Consider the following 14524-nt stretch of genomic DNA (forward strand, 5'->3'; position numbering starts at 1 on the left):
CTTTCCCTGCTGCAAGGGAGGCTGAGATGTAATGACTCACCTTTTCCATTGTTGGAAATTAAATCTGCCTCTGAAAGCAATTTTGGTTTTATAAAGCCAAAGTTTACAGAACTTCTGAAATCATTCCCAGGAGCCACTTGAAAACAAATCGTCACAGAGCTGATACCTGAATCAGGAGTGATCCTTCCTGGGCTCAGGAAAGTCAGGCCAGTGGCTCCTGATTTTGCTTTACAAGACACAGAGGACAGGAGGGATGGATAAGGGGCCCTTGTCATTGTGCAGGCCAGGCCAAAGTGGCCTCGGCCTCGACCTGACGTCCTCTGCACACAGGGCCTCAGGGTTGCGGGCGATGGCCTGAATGCTTCCACACCTGGATTAAATGCCAGAAACTAAGTTATTAAACTAGAAACCTGGAGAGTCCTATAGAGGTGCCAACCCCAAACCACCAGGGTTGAAATCTAAGGAACATTTCTCCCATCTAACCTGAAGAGTTGGGAGGAAAAGGTGGGGGAAAGGGGGCTTTACAGTCTATAAGCTGAGTCAGGCTGCTGATTTCATTTTATTAAATTTGGGTATGAAATCTGTGCTTTGTGAAATGACTGCTTTCTACACCTCTGCATTTTTACTTCCCCTTTTGTGGCCTCACTCTCCTAAGAGTTATTTCTGTTGAAGTAACTAATCAAAACAGGATATTCAGGGAAAAATAATGGTATATTTGGTATATTTTCTCATCAAAACTGGAGGGGCTAACGAAGGGTTTTGGGAGGAAAGAGGAGACCATTAATTAGACAATGGAGGAATGTTAATTAAAAGCACCAAGGTGTTCACTGCTGTAAACATAACCCAGAGCAGAATATTCTGTAAAACGTGATGTTCAAAGCCAAGTCAGCACTTTGGGCAAAAATGACTCTTCTTTCTTGTCTTTAAGAGATAGGATCCTGAAAGCCACATACCTTCCAACATCTTGAAAAGTGTAATTATTTCTCAGAAGTACTCAGGCTGAAGTGTGATTTTAAAGTTCTGTTTAGACATAAGACTCAAGCCATTACACCTGTGTGTTTACTGAACTTTTTATAGATGTGTATGTACTGGGCAAACGCTGATATTGTCTTCCTTGAGTACATGGTGTCCTGTGCCCTGAAAATGTTTGCTGCCTCTGTGTGCTGGTCTTAAGTGTCAAGGCTGCTGGGACAGCAGCCCTCCTACCCCAACGAGCTGTGTGCAAACCCACTAGAATTAAACAAGAAGCAAAGTTCGTGGGAACAGAGTAAGGATACTAAGGTGTCTGTTTATGCACAAACCCTGTCTGCCTCGATGCTGACCTCACACACAGCTTAAAACACCAAACACCAGTTAATCACATAATGGTCGAGATGCAGTCACTGTATAACTACTGTTGTGTTCAAAGGTATTAACATGTAGTTACTATAAACAACATGTTCTATTTTGTGGAACCTATGCAATTAACTTGTCCTAGGCTAATAAATTAAATATAGCATAAGCTCATATTACAGCTGTTTGGAAGGAGGGCCTGGCTGGCAACACACTTATTGAGATCACTTTGAAATCACTAGCCTCTATACTCAATACAGAAGTAGGTGTTTCCTGCTTTGGGCAAGTTATGCCCATGATCCCATTTACTAAATAGATATTTTAGGAAGTTTAAACATATTTGGTTATGGAAGGAAGCTGAGGCAGAAGGAGGAAAAAGAGCAAAATGATGCTAAATCATTAGACACTAATTTGGAGTTGAAATAGAATGGCAGTAAAACATACAAATCTATGTGAATCTATAGTGAATAGTCCACACTTGCATTGATACTTGCGGAAATTCAGATTAGAGGCAATTCATTAGAAACATAACTGTCACAATTAGGAAGGCATCACTGTGTCATGCCCAGGAAGTTCTTGATATTTTAGGATGTGTTAAAAAGAGAAGACCTAGTGCCTCTCAGCTTAGGTGAAAACTGCTAGCAGTGCCAGCCCTGAAGTGGATCCAGCAGGCCCATGGTCTTGGAGGACTCTTAGCTCCCAGCCAGGGGCACTTCTTTAGCAGTTCCTGTCAGAGAAGGGGACGGTCCCCTCTGTCATGTGACAGTTACTAACTCTGGTTGGGGTGTGGTTAAATGTTAGGCTCAATGACTGGAAGGAAGGATTTTCTTTCCCTGTATCTTCAGCTTGACTGATAAGTTGTCTACCTTATCTCAACATCTGCCAGCAACCTAATAAATGGTCCATTTGCTTACAGAGGTACGAATCATACATTCTTATTTAGAACTGCCCATCTTTCTTAACTTTCCTGTAATCGCTCACCCACTCTCAACCTTACATAGGTTACCATTGAAAGCAGATGGGAAGGAGGTATGATTGCTGTCTACCTGGAAGCGAGATGGAGGCAGACACTCTTCAGCCATTAGTGAACTGGTGTCCCCAGGCAGCTGTGTAAAGACTTGAAACCAAATATTTTACATTTGGTGGAATCTTTTTCACATGTGCTGGAGTATTTGCTTTTCCTATGTAACAGTACATTCAATAAGGCGTCAGTTCATGGTTTTTTGCTGAAGTAAAACCCAGTGGCTAGTTTAATAACAAAAGGAACTGTAGGACAGATAGCATTTTCTTGCTTATTTTTATATTTTAAAAGTAAAATATAGACTTAATTTAGTTTTTGAATTAAAGAGAAGTCATTCCTATTTAGACATAGCAGAACCTTAAATTGTATAAATGTCAAATAAAGCTCTTATATCTTCAACAGAATGTAATTAGTGAATACATTATATGAAACATTTTGAAGAGCAAGAGTATTCATTTAGGTTAAACTAGTCTATGAATTGATTTTATAACCTATTTCTATTCCCGAGTTTGTTATATTTTAAAAATGATCCAAAGATGTACATTTTTGTTTAGTAGTATATCAGTGTTACTTTAATGATTCTTAGCAAAAAGATAAATGTAATTTTACCCACTCTTGTATATGCTACATTTATTTGCTATCTTCTTTCAATTCAAAATTGAAAGAGAAAATTCATCTTCAAGTGATTTCGTCAAAAGTTTCTTGTCATCAACATAAAGATAAAAATTATTTTATCTATTCAAACTTTTGTCAAGATTTAACACTCTTTGAATTTCTTTTACCAATTTATTTTCTTTCTTTATTTCAGAAGAGTCTTTCTGAATACTCAAAAGGGAAATTCATACCCCAGGTTACATATATTCTCATATTTCATTAGACATTATTGAGAAAGGAAAGATGTAGGGAGCTTACTGGTCAGAGAAGATGAAAGACATGAATTTCCCTTTATGATGAAAGCTAAAAGGATGACTTGGGTACAGAGCAGCTGGCAGTGGCTTCCTGCTCTTCAAGCACAGAACAGGTCTCTGAGGAACCTGGGAACGGGAGTGGACAGACCTGCCTGTACTTCCTATAGCATGTTGGGCAATCACCTAGCAGCCCTGACTCTCTCTTTTCTCACTTCAAAAGTAAGACAGTACTTAACTCATTAAGTAATTATGAGAATTAAACTAAGTGATTTAATATAACTAGAACATTTAGTAGAGATCATCGTCATTTTTGATAAAAGGTATATATTATCAATTTTAAGCTTCTAGGCCCTTCTCTAAGGAGAAATTATTCTCTGCTTAGGTTATTTGTGATTATCATGTTAGAAAAGCAGCTGGATGTTATTTATAGGAAAAAGCCTTTCTGATGCACAATTTGGTTTGTTGGTCACAAAAATTTAAGAATTATGAAAATATTTAGAGTTTATAAGATTCAGTGCCTTCAAAGCAAGTAGACTTTTTTTTTTTTCCACCTTCAGATCTGGTTTATTAGTAGAGTTGGTTACATTCAAAGGCTGTGGCTTGTTAGATATTTTTCTCTAGAGACTAAGCCCCCACCTACTGAGGAGACAAGCCATCACCAAGGCCCCAAGGTGAGACAAGTCTCTGGAAGTCTCTACCCCTGCAGTTCAATCCCCTGGGTAATCACCCCCCAGGTAGCAATGGGAATGGGGTACTGAGGGTTGGGATGTAGACACTGGGCACCAGCAACCCAGGCACCTGTGCCCCACAGACCAGTTAGTGGACATCATTGAGCTGCCGTGCAACATCCAAGATGTTCTTGGCTCCTTTGTTCAGCAGCAAGATGGCTAGGCTGATGCCCAGGCTCTCAGCAGCCAGCTGGGCTTGTCGTGGAATGTTCCGGACAGTGATGCCCACCAGCTGTGGATCATCCTCAGGGCCATCTTCATGCTGGGAAGGGACATGGATGGTGGCCTGCATGGTCTCTTGCATGTTATCTGTGCCATTCAGACTCCAGACTCCTCCAGTCAGGTAGAGTTGCCCATCCTTCATAGCTGTATGCTGTGCCACCAGCACACTGCAGCCTCCTTCCAGGTGCCTCAGGAAGGCCCGTTCAGCAGTGCAGTGAAGCAGAGTCTCAGGATTATGCAACACACCCACCAGATCCAAGATGTCCTGGTCCTTGGCTCGAACTTCCACTCCTCAGGGTGCAGGATCTGTCCCACCTGGTTCTGCCAGCCCATGCACTGCAGGCCAGCTGCAGCCAGGATGATGGCACTGAACTCCTGCAGCTCATCCAACTTCCAAAGCCATGTGTTGAGGTTTCCCCGAATACTCTTGAACTCCAGATGTGGGAACTTTCTCTGCAGCTGGGCCACTCTCCGCAGGGAGCTAGTTCCCACGACACTCTTCCCTGGCAAGGTTTCTAGGGTCTTCCCAACAAAATTTGGGTGAAATACAACAGCATCAGAGGGGCTCTCCTGCTTGCAAATGGCTCCAAAGGTGAAGCCAGGAGGAAGCACCGTGGGCAGGTCCTTCAGGGAGTGAACAACCAGGTCCACTTCATTCCTCTCCAGTGCGTGTTCCAGCTCCTTGATAACACTCCAATCTTAGAGAGAGCCGTATCAAGAATCTTATCCCCTGTGGTGGACACAGCAATGATTTCAAACTGCAGGCCTGGGTATAAGGCTTTCAGCGTTGCCACCACACTGTCCATCTGTATGCAGGCCAGCTGGCTCTTGCGGGTACCCACGTGAATCACTCTCACATTTGGACTGTTTTCTTCCTGCAGATAAAGTCCCGAGGTCACAGTCCCCACTGCTCTTAGTGTTCTTCAACACCTTATCCAAGAACCAGAATCACTGGCTTGGAAGAAAGGAACCTCAGCCCCTGGCCTGTGGCCAGCTGAGCCTCAGAGTGGGAAAGCAAGTAGATTTTAAAAAGTGTCCCTCTGGGACTTCCCTGGTGGTCCATTGGTTAAGACTCGGTGCTTACACTAAAGGTGGCACAGGTTCAATCCCTGATCTGGGAACTAAGATCCTACGTGCCTCGTTTCATGGCCAAAAATAAATAAATAAATAAAATAAAAAGTGCCCCTCAAGGCTTTCCATCTTCCCCAACACAAGGAATTGCTGCACATATTCTGATGACTGTCTCAGGCAGAAAGACTCAACTAGCAGAAGATGTCATAGAAACACATGATACCCTTGTACGGCATATGTATGTAATGTTGTCATTGTAAAAATTTAGTTTTTACTGATGTAATACTTGCTTCTATTTATCCCTCCTTTCAGTGGCATCATATCTTATTCACTTTTGTACACTAACACTATGTCTGGTACTTAGTAGGTTATCAATATCAATATGATATTCTTGCTGAAAACAAATAAATGCACGAATAAGTAAGTAAAAGGGTACAGAGATGACCACTATCCTTTACAGACACGCTTGGACATGTTCCCTGTAACAGAAACTAAACTATTTTCTTCCATGACTTAGTGACTAAAACCACCAGCTTTCCCCTCCACTGCTGCCAGGAAGAACTGTTTGCTACTTACTCATACCCTAACCCCTTTTCTTACTGCACGATAACCCACCAACCTGATGAGGAGGGCTAGCAATTATAAAACAACAATCACTCTTTTAGTACAGTGATGGTTTTCAACTGTATTTTGAGGGATATGAGCTTTTGAGGTTGCTCAGAGTCCAAGTTGATCCAGAATACAACTCAGGGAGATAAAGGGAAAGGGGCTGAGGAGAAGTCCCAGCTCATGACAGCTTCACCTCATCTCCTCTGATTTCATCTTTTTTTTTTTTTTTTTTTTTTCGGTATGCGGGCCTCTCCCTCTTGTGGCCTCTCCCGTTGCGGAGCACAGGCTCCGGACGCGCAGGCTCAGCGGCCATGGCTCACGGGCCCAGCTGCTCCGCAGCATGTGGGATCTTCCCAGACCGGGGTACGAACCCGTGTCCCCTGCATCGGCAGGCGGACTCTCAACCACTGCGCCACGAGGGAAGCCCTGATTTCATCTTTTTTTATACATTGAGGCTACATGCAAGATTCTGCTTGAGGTACAGGATGCACTACTTAAAAAGTTTGAAGCCTGAGTTCATGATTATACAAAGTATTAAATAGAAAGATTTACCTTCTGGAGTCAGTGCAAGAAGACAAGCTTGAGTTGTCCTAACACCCAGGCTAACTTCTGAGTCATCAAAGCTAAACATATTAAAAGGTAGTGCTGAGAGATAATCCTGGCATATCTGGATGTCTTCTGAGCAAAAAGCATTGACAGCTTTGTTCAAGGAGATTTGCAGATCTTCTCCAGGCAGGGAGAAGATTTGTTTATTCTCCAGGATAATGAAGCTAGTTTCCTTCTATCCTTGGAGATAGTCCAGGACGATAAAAATGATACCTCTCTCTGAGTCAGAAGATAGATTTGTTTCCTGATCAGAATAATAAAGATATTGTCTCTCTCTCTCTCTGTGGGGGTGGATGGACAGGTTTACTAACAGCTCCTTTAATAGATTGGGTTTTATTCTAAGCGTGAGCTTCCTTGCTATGACACAACTGTCATAACTGTGCATGCAGTGTCTACCTGGCCTGGACACTGGGCATGAAACTTGGGGGGAAAGAAGAACATATGTGAAGATGAAGCTCATGCCATCTGCTCTGCCAAGTGTCACAAACTGTACAAATTCAGGTGGGCTCATTGTCTCCTTACTGGCTGCATCCACAGGAGTCCAGCAAGCTGACTCAGCAGGACATACTTGGCTGCTCGACAGGTGGGACTTTCACTGACCAGGAGTACCTTACTTGCAAGGTCCATTCCCACTCTCACCTATGCTGGGAGAGCCCTTAGTCATGTGATAGACTTTAGTAAGGATTCATTCATGCCTTTGAGTTAACTATGTACAACTATGTTCAAAACAAAATTATTATTGTTGTTAATATTTCTCTTCCTGCTGTCTTAAGAAGCAGTTTTTTAAAAAAAATATATCCACCAAATTAAATATTTTGTATATGAGACCCTCATCAGCTTTTAAAAACAATGTTCAACTTTTATTGCATATAAGAATCACCTAGAGAGCCTGTTACCAAAGCAGATGACTGGGTCCCATCCCCAGGGAATCACATTTAGTGGGTCTGGGGGAGCAATGTTGCCTGTTAATAAGACCCCAGGTGATTCTGATTTTGCTGGGAAGGGTCACAGTTTAAGAAACAAGATTTTAAAGACAAGAATGTCTTTTTAGGTAAAAAAGAAAAAGTGGATGAAATTCACAATTTCCTTCAAATCCTGAAGGTTTGACTGGGGATGCTGTTAGGGGAAAACAGGGTGTCTACGTTCTGATACATTAACTCAGCAATTTACCCTACTTCAGTTCTAAAATACTGAAACCACTTCAGGATTTCCTTTGTAAGGACATATATATATATATATATATACTTTAACAATAATAGCAAGATATTGTTACCGAGTCCAAGCTCATACTGCCTGCCACACAACAGGTCAATAAATTGAGAGACGAGGTCTTGGGACAGGGAATAGTGACTTTATTTGGAAAGCCAGCAGACCGAGAAGAGGGTGGACTAGTGTCCCAAAGAACCATCTTCCCCAAGTTAGAATTCAGGCTTCTTCTATAGTAAAAGGGGAGGAGGTGGGCTGGTTGTCACAAACTTGGTGTTGGAATCCTTTGCTCTTGCATCTGTCCACATAGGTCTGGTCACAATGTTCCTGTAAACCTCCAACAGGACAAATACTATTCTCTGTTCTGCAACTTTTAATCTCTATATGAATGGAAAAGTGTTATACTTTTAAAGGTCAGAGCCTTGAGAATAAGCTATCCTGTATATTTCATGCTATAGACAACATTCTTTTACAAAAGATCCAGAGCCAGCATGACTAAGCACAAGCAACAGAGCACAAAGGTTAGAGCTAAAGGAATAGATCCAGTATGGAGTCATGTTTGGTCTTTATTACAGTATTACTGACACAACTGGTCCAGAAGTTATTCACCTTGGGGCGAAGTCATTCTTCAATACAATGTCTTGGAGAGTAAATTGTCTTTTAGTATGTGCCTTGGTATAGAATGCAGGTTTGCAGTGCCAATGTGAAGCTAGACCAAGCCTGTCCACTTGCCAAAAGATTGAAAGCACTCCTATTAGCCTCTCTATTTACATGCCCTCAATTACTTTCACATCTGGGCAACCTTCTGGAATTTTCTGTGTGAGCTGATGCTTATTATTTTAGGGTGATCTTATGGTACATAAATTAATTTTAACATCCTTTTGGCTAACCTTGAAACCTAGTCTGTTGTGTGTTACAGGCTGAATTGTGTGCCAATCCCCCTGCCAAATTCATATTTTGAATTTTGAAGCCCTACCTCTAGTACCTCAGAATGTGCCTGCATTTGGAGATAAAGTCTTTAAAGATGTAATTAAGTTAAAATGAGGTCATTAGGGTGGACCCTCATCCAGTATGACTGGTGTCCTTATAAGAAGAGGAAATTTGGATACAGATAGATCAGAAGAGCATGTGAGGACAGGGAGAAGACGAGCATATACACGCCCAGGAGAGAGGCCTCAGGAGAAACCAACCCTGATGACACCCTGATCTCAGTGTCTAGGGGCTAGGAATGGGAGTAGTTTAAAGGATGATCAGAAGGGCGTCTCTGAGGAGGTAACCTTTATGAAGAGTCTGCATGAAGTGAGGGATGCAGACGTGTGCCACTCAGGTCCCCTGTCAAGGAAGGACTTTCTGCCCCAGGTGCTGGAGAGCTGTCAAAAGACAACCTTCAGCCTCAGAATGTTCAGGGGGACCTCTGGTGCCAGGAGCCTCTCTCAAGGTCGTATCCTTCCTGAAGGTGGCCCATGTCCAATGACTAATCAAGGTGGGGATAGAAAAGCCCAAACAGGACCTACCTGGTGGGAGATTTATGTTTTAGAGTCTCTCTCCTAGGGCTAGCTGAGGCTGCTAACCTTACCTCCCTTCCTTTCCCTTCTTTTCACAGCTGATTCCAAGAATACCCCCAATAAATATTCATATCTAGTGTTCAGAAGCCTGTTTCAGAGTGAGCTTCCTAGGGAACCCAACCTGTGACAGGGAGGGAGCCATGTGCACATCAAGGATGAGCATTTTCTTGCAGAAGAAACAGTAAGTACAAAGGCCATCAAACCTCTACCCATATGGTAATGACATGGCTATACAAAGAAGGGACAGAGCAAAGTTACTTGGCTTTGTATGGCCATCCCAAGGGGACCAGATAAGGATGGTACAGAGCTGGCTAAGGAAGGTATTAGATAGGGACTTCCTAATGGGGGTAGTCAGAAACTCCCTAGAGAGGAAGAAGTCAAAAAAGGAGACACACATGGAGGTGGTTTTGATTTTGAATAAAAGTGTAAATCCAACAGCCTTCTTTGATACTTCTAAGACTCTGAGGCCTATGCATTCTCCCACTGATGTATTGTTAGAGTGTTCCCCAATCTCAAGGATGTGCTTGACAAGTTTTCTAGTCTAGATCCCATATCTCCTCTCCAACTCTCTACAAGCTGCCACCTCCTCCTCCTCCTCTTCTCCTCCTCCTCCTCCTTTCTTTGACTGCAATCTTCTCACATATTTTCATTTTCACATTCAAGGCTCCCAGAAGGGAAGGAAATAGCTTTGTCCAGCCTAGGACACTAATTGATCTATTAGGACTTCAAAAATGCTGTCAGTTATAAAGAAATTATGGAAGTTAATCACGGAAAACAAGCAATATCCCCTCAACCTCATCTCCCTAAATAACAAAATAAAGCACAATACCTTGAAACAAGCTCAAAGAGAAGATGGTTATAGAGCCCAATTTTCTTCACAAAGGGAAATAATTTCAAAATCAAGTCTTCACTTTATTTACATAGGAAATAGGGGAGAAGGTGTGCATGAAAATTAGACACGGCTTGAACTTTATGACTAAACACAATCCCATAGTGCATGTTCTGATTTTCAAACCATTATTACTATTCTTTCTACTTATGTCTGTATTAGGGTGTCTGGTTCATAAATTAATAAACACCTTAATTGTTTACTCAAGATTGTGTTGGATTTTTGCAATTCCCTTTGAGGGAATAAGTTTAAATTCTTGAATCTTTACAGATTCAGGATGAACAATGATCATCTGTGTGACTAGAATGAACCATACGTGGGGGTGGTGAAGCAGCCATTTCAGCTCAGGATTATTTTTGGCTCTTTGTTCCTCAGAACAATTCTTTCCTGCTTACCTCTCACAACCCCACAAGGATGGTGTAACATAACCTATTTAGGATTGATGATGGAAGTTTAGGATTTCTTCAGAATAAGAACAGGTTCTAGGGCCCTAGGAGTATTAGGAAAAACAAGAGTTGAACTTTATTGCCAGAACATTTTCATCACCTCCAAAAGAAATCTGTACCCATTAAGGCATTCCCCATTGCCCCTCTCCTAGTCCCTGACAACCACTAATCTACTTTCTAACACTATGGATTTGCCTATTACCTAATACATATTTTAAATCCCTTTTAGCTTAATACTTTACTAACCTTTTCAAATCCTCCCTCTTTGCTATAAATAGCCTTTTTAGTTTAATTTAAATGGCTGTCTACTAAGTTGAAAGACTTCTAATTTAGGGAGGTTCAGTGAAGAACCATGCATTTGATTCCATAAATTCTTACACTGGAAGATATACAAAGATTCATGCTTAGTTTTTCCTCTTTTATTGTGATTTTTCCCTCAATATAAATCCAATTCAAGGATACAGAATACTAAAGAAAGGGAAAAGGAATATAAGAAGTATGTAGAGCAGAAGCAGGAAGAGAAGCAGTAGGAGAAGGAGAAAGAGGCAGAGGGGGAGGGGGAGGGGGAGGGGAGGGGAGGGGAGGGGAGGGGGAGGGGGAGGGGGAGGGGGACTATGACAGTATCATAGAGGAAAGAAACTTATATTGAAGAAACTAAAGAAGAAACAACTACTGATTGATTCTTTAAAAAAAAAAAAAAAATCACACCATGCCCCTATTCTGCAAACAAAAAGGGATGAAAAACCAGAACCAGATCTTACACGATGAAACATTTTTAAAATTTCACAGTCTAGGACAAGACCTCCGAGGCATATTTCAAAGAAACCCTGTATTTCCCTTTTAAGCGCTAATTCCTTTTAATAAGGCATCTGATTTGAGGTGTGAACTTTAAATGTTTTCTTAGCCATGAAGAAAGAAGATACAGCAATTTCATCATTTGGGGGAAAATAAGAATATCCTTTTACTCTTTATAAAACTTTCAGAGATCAGAAACATCTTTTTACAGAAGAACAAAAAAAAAACATTTGATTAAAAGTAAGATTATGAGTTTTTAATTGTATAAAGGTAATTTGAGATTAACTAGGAACAGACTACGTAACACCAAGTATACTAGAACAGCATGTAACAAAGAGAAGTCTATTGACTGTCTTTCCTGATTTCCAAGCTTAAGAAACTGTTTTGAATTATTTCTTCAAGGAAGATTAACTGAAATTCTATATATTAAATTTTAACTCAAAAATCATCACAAATTATGGATGAGAAATGTTGCTTCTAAAAGTCTTGGTAGGAGCTTCCTTGGTGGCGCAGTGGTTAAGAATCCGCCTGCCAATGCAGGGGACAAGGGTTCGAGCCCTTGTCCAGGAAGATCCCACATGCCACGGAGCAACTCAGTCCGAGCGCCACAGCTACTGAGCCTGAGCTCTAGATCCCACAAGCCACAACTATTGAAGCCTGCGCTCCTAGAGCCCGTGCTCTGCAAAAAATGAAGCCACCGCAATGAGAAGCCCTCGCACCTCAAAGAAGAGTAGCCCCCGCTCGCCGCAACTAGAGAAAGCCCCCACGCAGCAACGAAGACCCAACACAGCCAAAAATAAATAAATAAAATAAATAAAATTAAAAAAATGTTTTGGTATTGCAAAACAATAGATTGAATGTTAGAAACAAACAAACAAACATAGAGAAGTTATTTTCCATACCTCTAGGCTTGACTACCAGGAAGGGTTTCAATTAAAACCTATAACTTCAGAGTAGAGGATGTCAATTTCCAAATTTAGATGATACCCCTTTCATAGAACAATTGGATCCATTGATTCTGGGTTGGTCTTAGTGATTTCACTGACAAATAAATTTCAGCGCCAGTGTCACTGAGTGACTTCCAACATTAGGTCAAGAGAAGTCTTCTAACTTCTTCCTCAGTCTCTTGGAACCTTTGTTCTCTGTGCTCTTGAGACTCTCCCTCTGAAGATAATGGCTCTTGGAATCCAGTGGCTCTGCAGAGAGAAGACCCAGCTGCACTGAGAGACAGGATGCAGATGCGGGACTAACAGCCCCAGCTGAGCTCTCAGCTGACATCCCGTCCAGCTGAGCCTTCAAATAATTACAGTCCAGCCAATCTCTGGACTGCAACTGTGTGAGGGGCTCCAAGAACTGCCCAAGTGAGACCTTCCTGAATTACTGACACTTCACATTGTAAACAAATAAAATGGTTGTTTTATGCTGTTAAATTTCGGAGTAATTTGTTATGTCACAGAGTTAATCAGAATAATCTGGTTTTGTCAGACTGCTCTAACAACTTCTGCTACATCAAGGCTTTCTCTGATGAGGCTGTTGGATTTGCAAAGATAGGATAACTCAGTTTGGAAAACTTGCAACAAAAAGTCATATAATTATGAGGTAATTCTATAACACTGGAGTGAACTTTAAGTGATTTTGTTGCTTGATGAAGAATCTCCTTAAGTCTCTATCTCTTATGTTTTTATTACATCTAACGGTCAAAAAAAAAAAGAAAAAATTCTACATAGTAAGGTCCTTTACCTTCACTATGCTCTTGATCTGAGTGATGTTAGACTGAGGGGATCAGTATGCTACATGCTTCAACTTTGCTCCAGACCCCCTGCCCTTCTCCTCCTCCTGGGAATGGCTGCCTTGATTATAGCACTCCCGGGTCTTGTCAGGACTTGGGCAGCCCCTGCTCAGAGTTCATTTCTGGGAAGGCTGTCCTGAGGCTGTCTTGCTGACATCACAACCCGCATGTGATTAAATGCTGATATGCTCAAAATATTTTCGGACTTTAGCCTAGGCCACCTACGCTGCCTCTTCCCCCTCCTTCTTGCATAATCAGAGCTTGGGGGATTTATTTAACTACCATTAGCCCAAATGTTAGAAGTGTGTTCCTTCCATATCAATCAGCCCCTGTTTCCTGTCTGGAATACTCTATATCCAGTTGAAGTATATTTTGGCTCTTATTTCTGTGTAGCTCTGCACTAGTCTAGGACAGGAGAAAAAAATTCAGCACCAACTTGTTTGGAATACCCAGTTGTATAAATGCCTCATTTTCTGTTTCACGATTAAGTCACTGAGTTTTATCTCTTACCTGAAAATATACACATATCACATTTCCATGATTTGTAGTCACTGTTAACCAGAAATATACCATGTTGTTATGGTATTTTTGGATGACAGGTATGTTGGGTCCATGTGGATAGTGATAGAGGAATTGAGCGTCATTTCTTTTTGTAGATTTACTCTTATAGAGCAAAAATTGTAAACTCAAAAGCCAGTGGGGTGGGATGGGGATAAATGTGGAAGGTTCTGGTGTAGGGGGCTGTGATGAGGTACATGTGTGAAGACAGCCAGCTTTGTAAATGCATTTCACAGCAGCATTACCACATCCCCAAACAGACACTGACACCTCAATTTTTAAAATTATTATTTATTTCATCACACTTGTTTTTCCCTTGTAGAGGTCGTAGTTCTTGTAGCAGTTCATTTTGTTTTGTAATTATGTCTTAAGTTGAATGCTTTCAACTTAAAACACACTGTGCATATTAAACTTGTAAGAAAAATTTGTTATTGCCACCAAAAAATATAGTCCTATCTAGTTTTTCACAAAATCTGTGAGGAAGTCTAGCTTTCCTTTTCCCACTTTTGATATAGGCATGGGTGCAAATAAATACTTCTGTAGTCTAAGAAAATCAGTAATGGTTTGTGTGTACAAGAGAAAATGGAAAGTGGTGATTATTAAGAGAGCAGGCAGCTTCTGAAGGAGGTGCTGCTGCTTAGCCCCAGAGGTGTCAAATAAGAGTGTCAGAATAAGGGCCAAGCTTTGCCAGTTCTTCTGATTTTCCATGAAAAGTCAAACATTTGGATTAAAATCTTCCAATTTCCAAATATTGGTGACCAAGTCAAATTATAAACAAG

The 14524-nt window shown here is 41.3% G+C and overlaps 1 protein-coding gene across 1 annotated transcript; it reads right to left on the reverse strand.

Moving 5' to 3' along the window:
• Positions 1–4077: 4077 nt before the first annotated feature.
• On the reverse strand, positions 4078–7124 carry LOC103078900 (porphobilinogen deaminase-like). Its single transcript, XM_082930858.1, is given in 4 exon segments — positions 4078–4505; positions 4508–4903; positions 4906–5086; positions 7020–7124. Coding segments are annotated over 4 exon segments (1110 nt in total).
• Between the last annotated feature and the right edge of the window lie 7400 nt (positions 7125–14524).

The sequence above is a fragment of the Lipotes vexillifer genome, unplaced genomic scaffold (genome assembly GCF_000442215.2).
Source record: "Lipotes vexillifer unplaced genomic scaffold, Lipotes_vexillifer_v1.1 scaffold793, whole genome shotgun sequence".
Taxonomy (NCBI): Eukaryota; Metazoa; Chordata; class Mammalia; order Artiodactyla; family Lipotidae; genus Lipotes; species Lipotes vexillifer.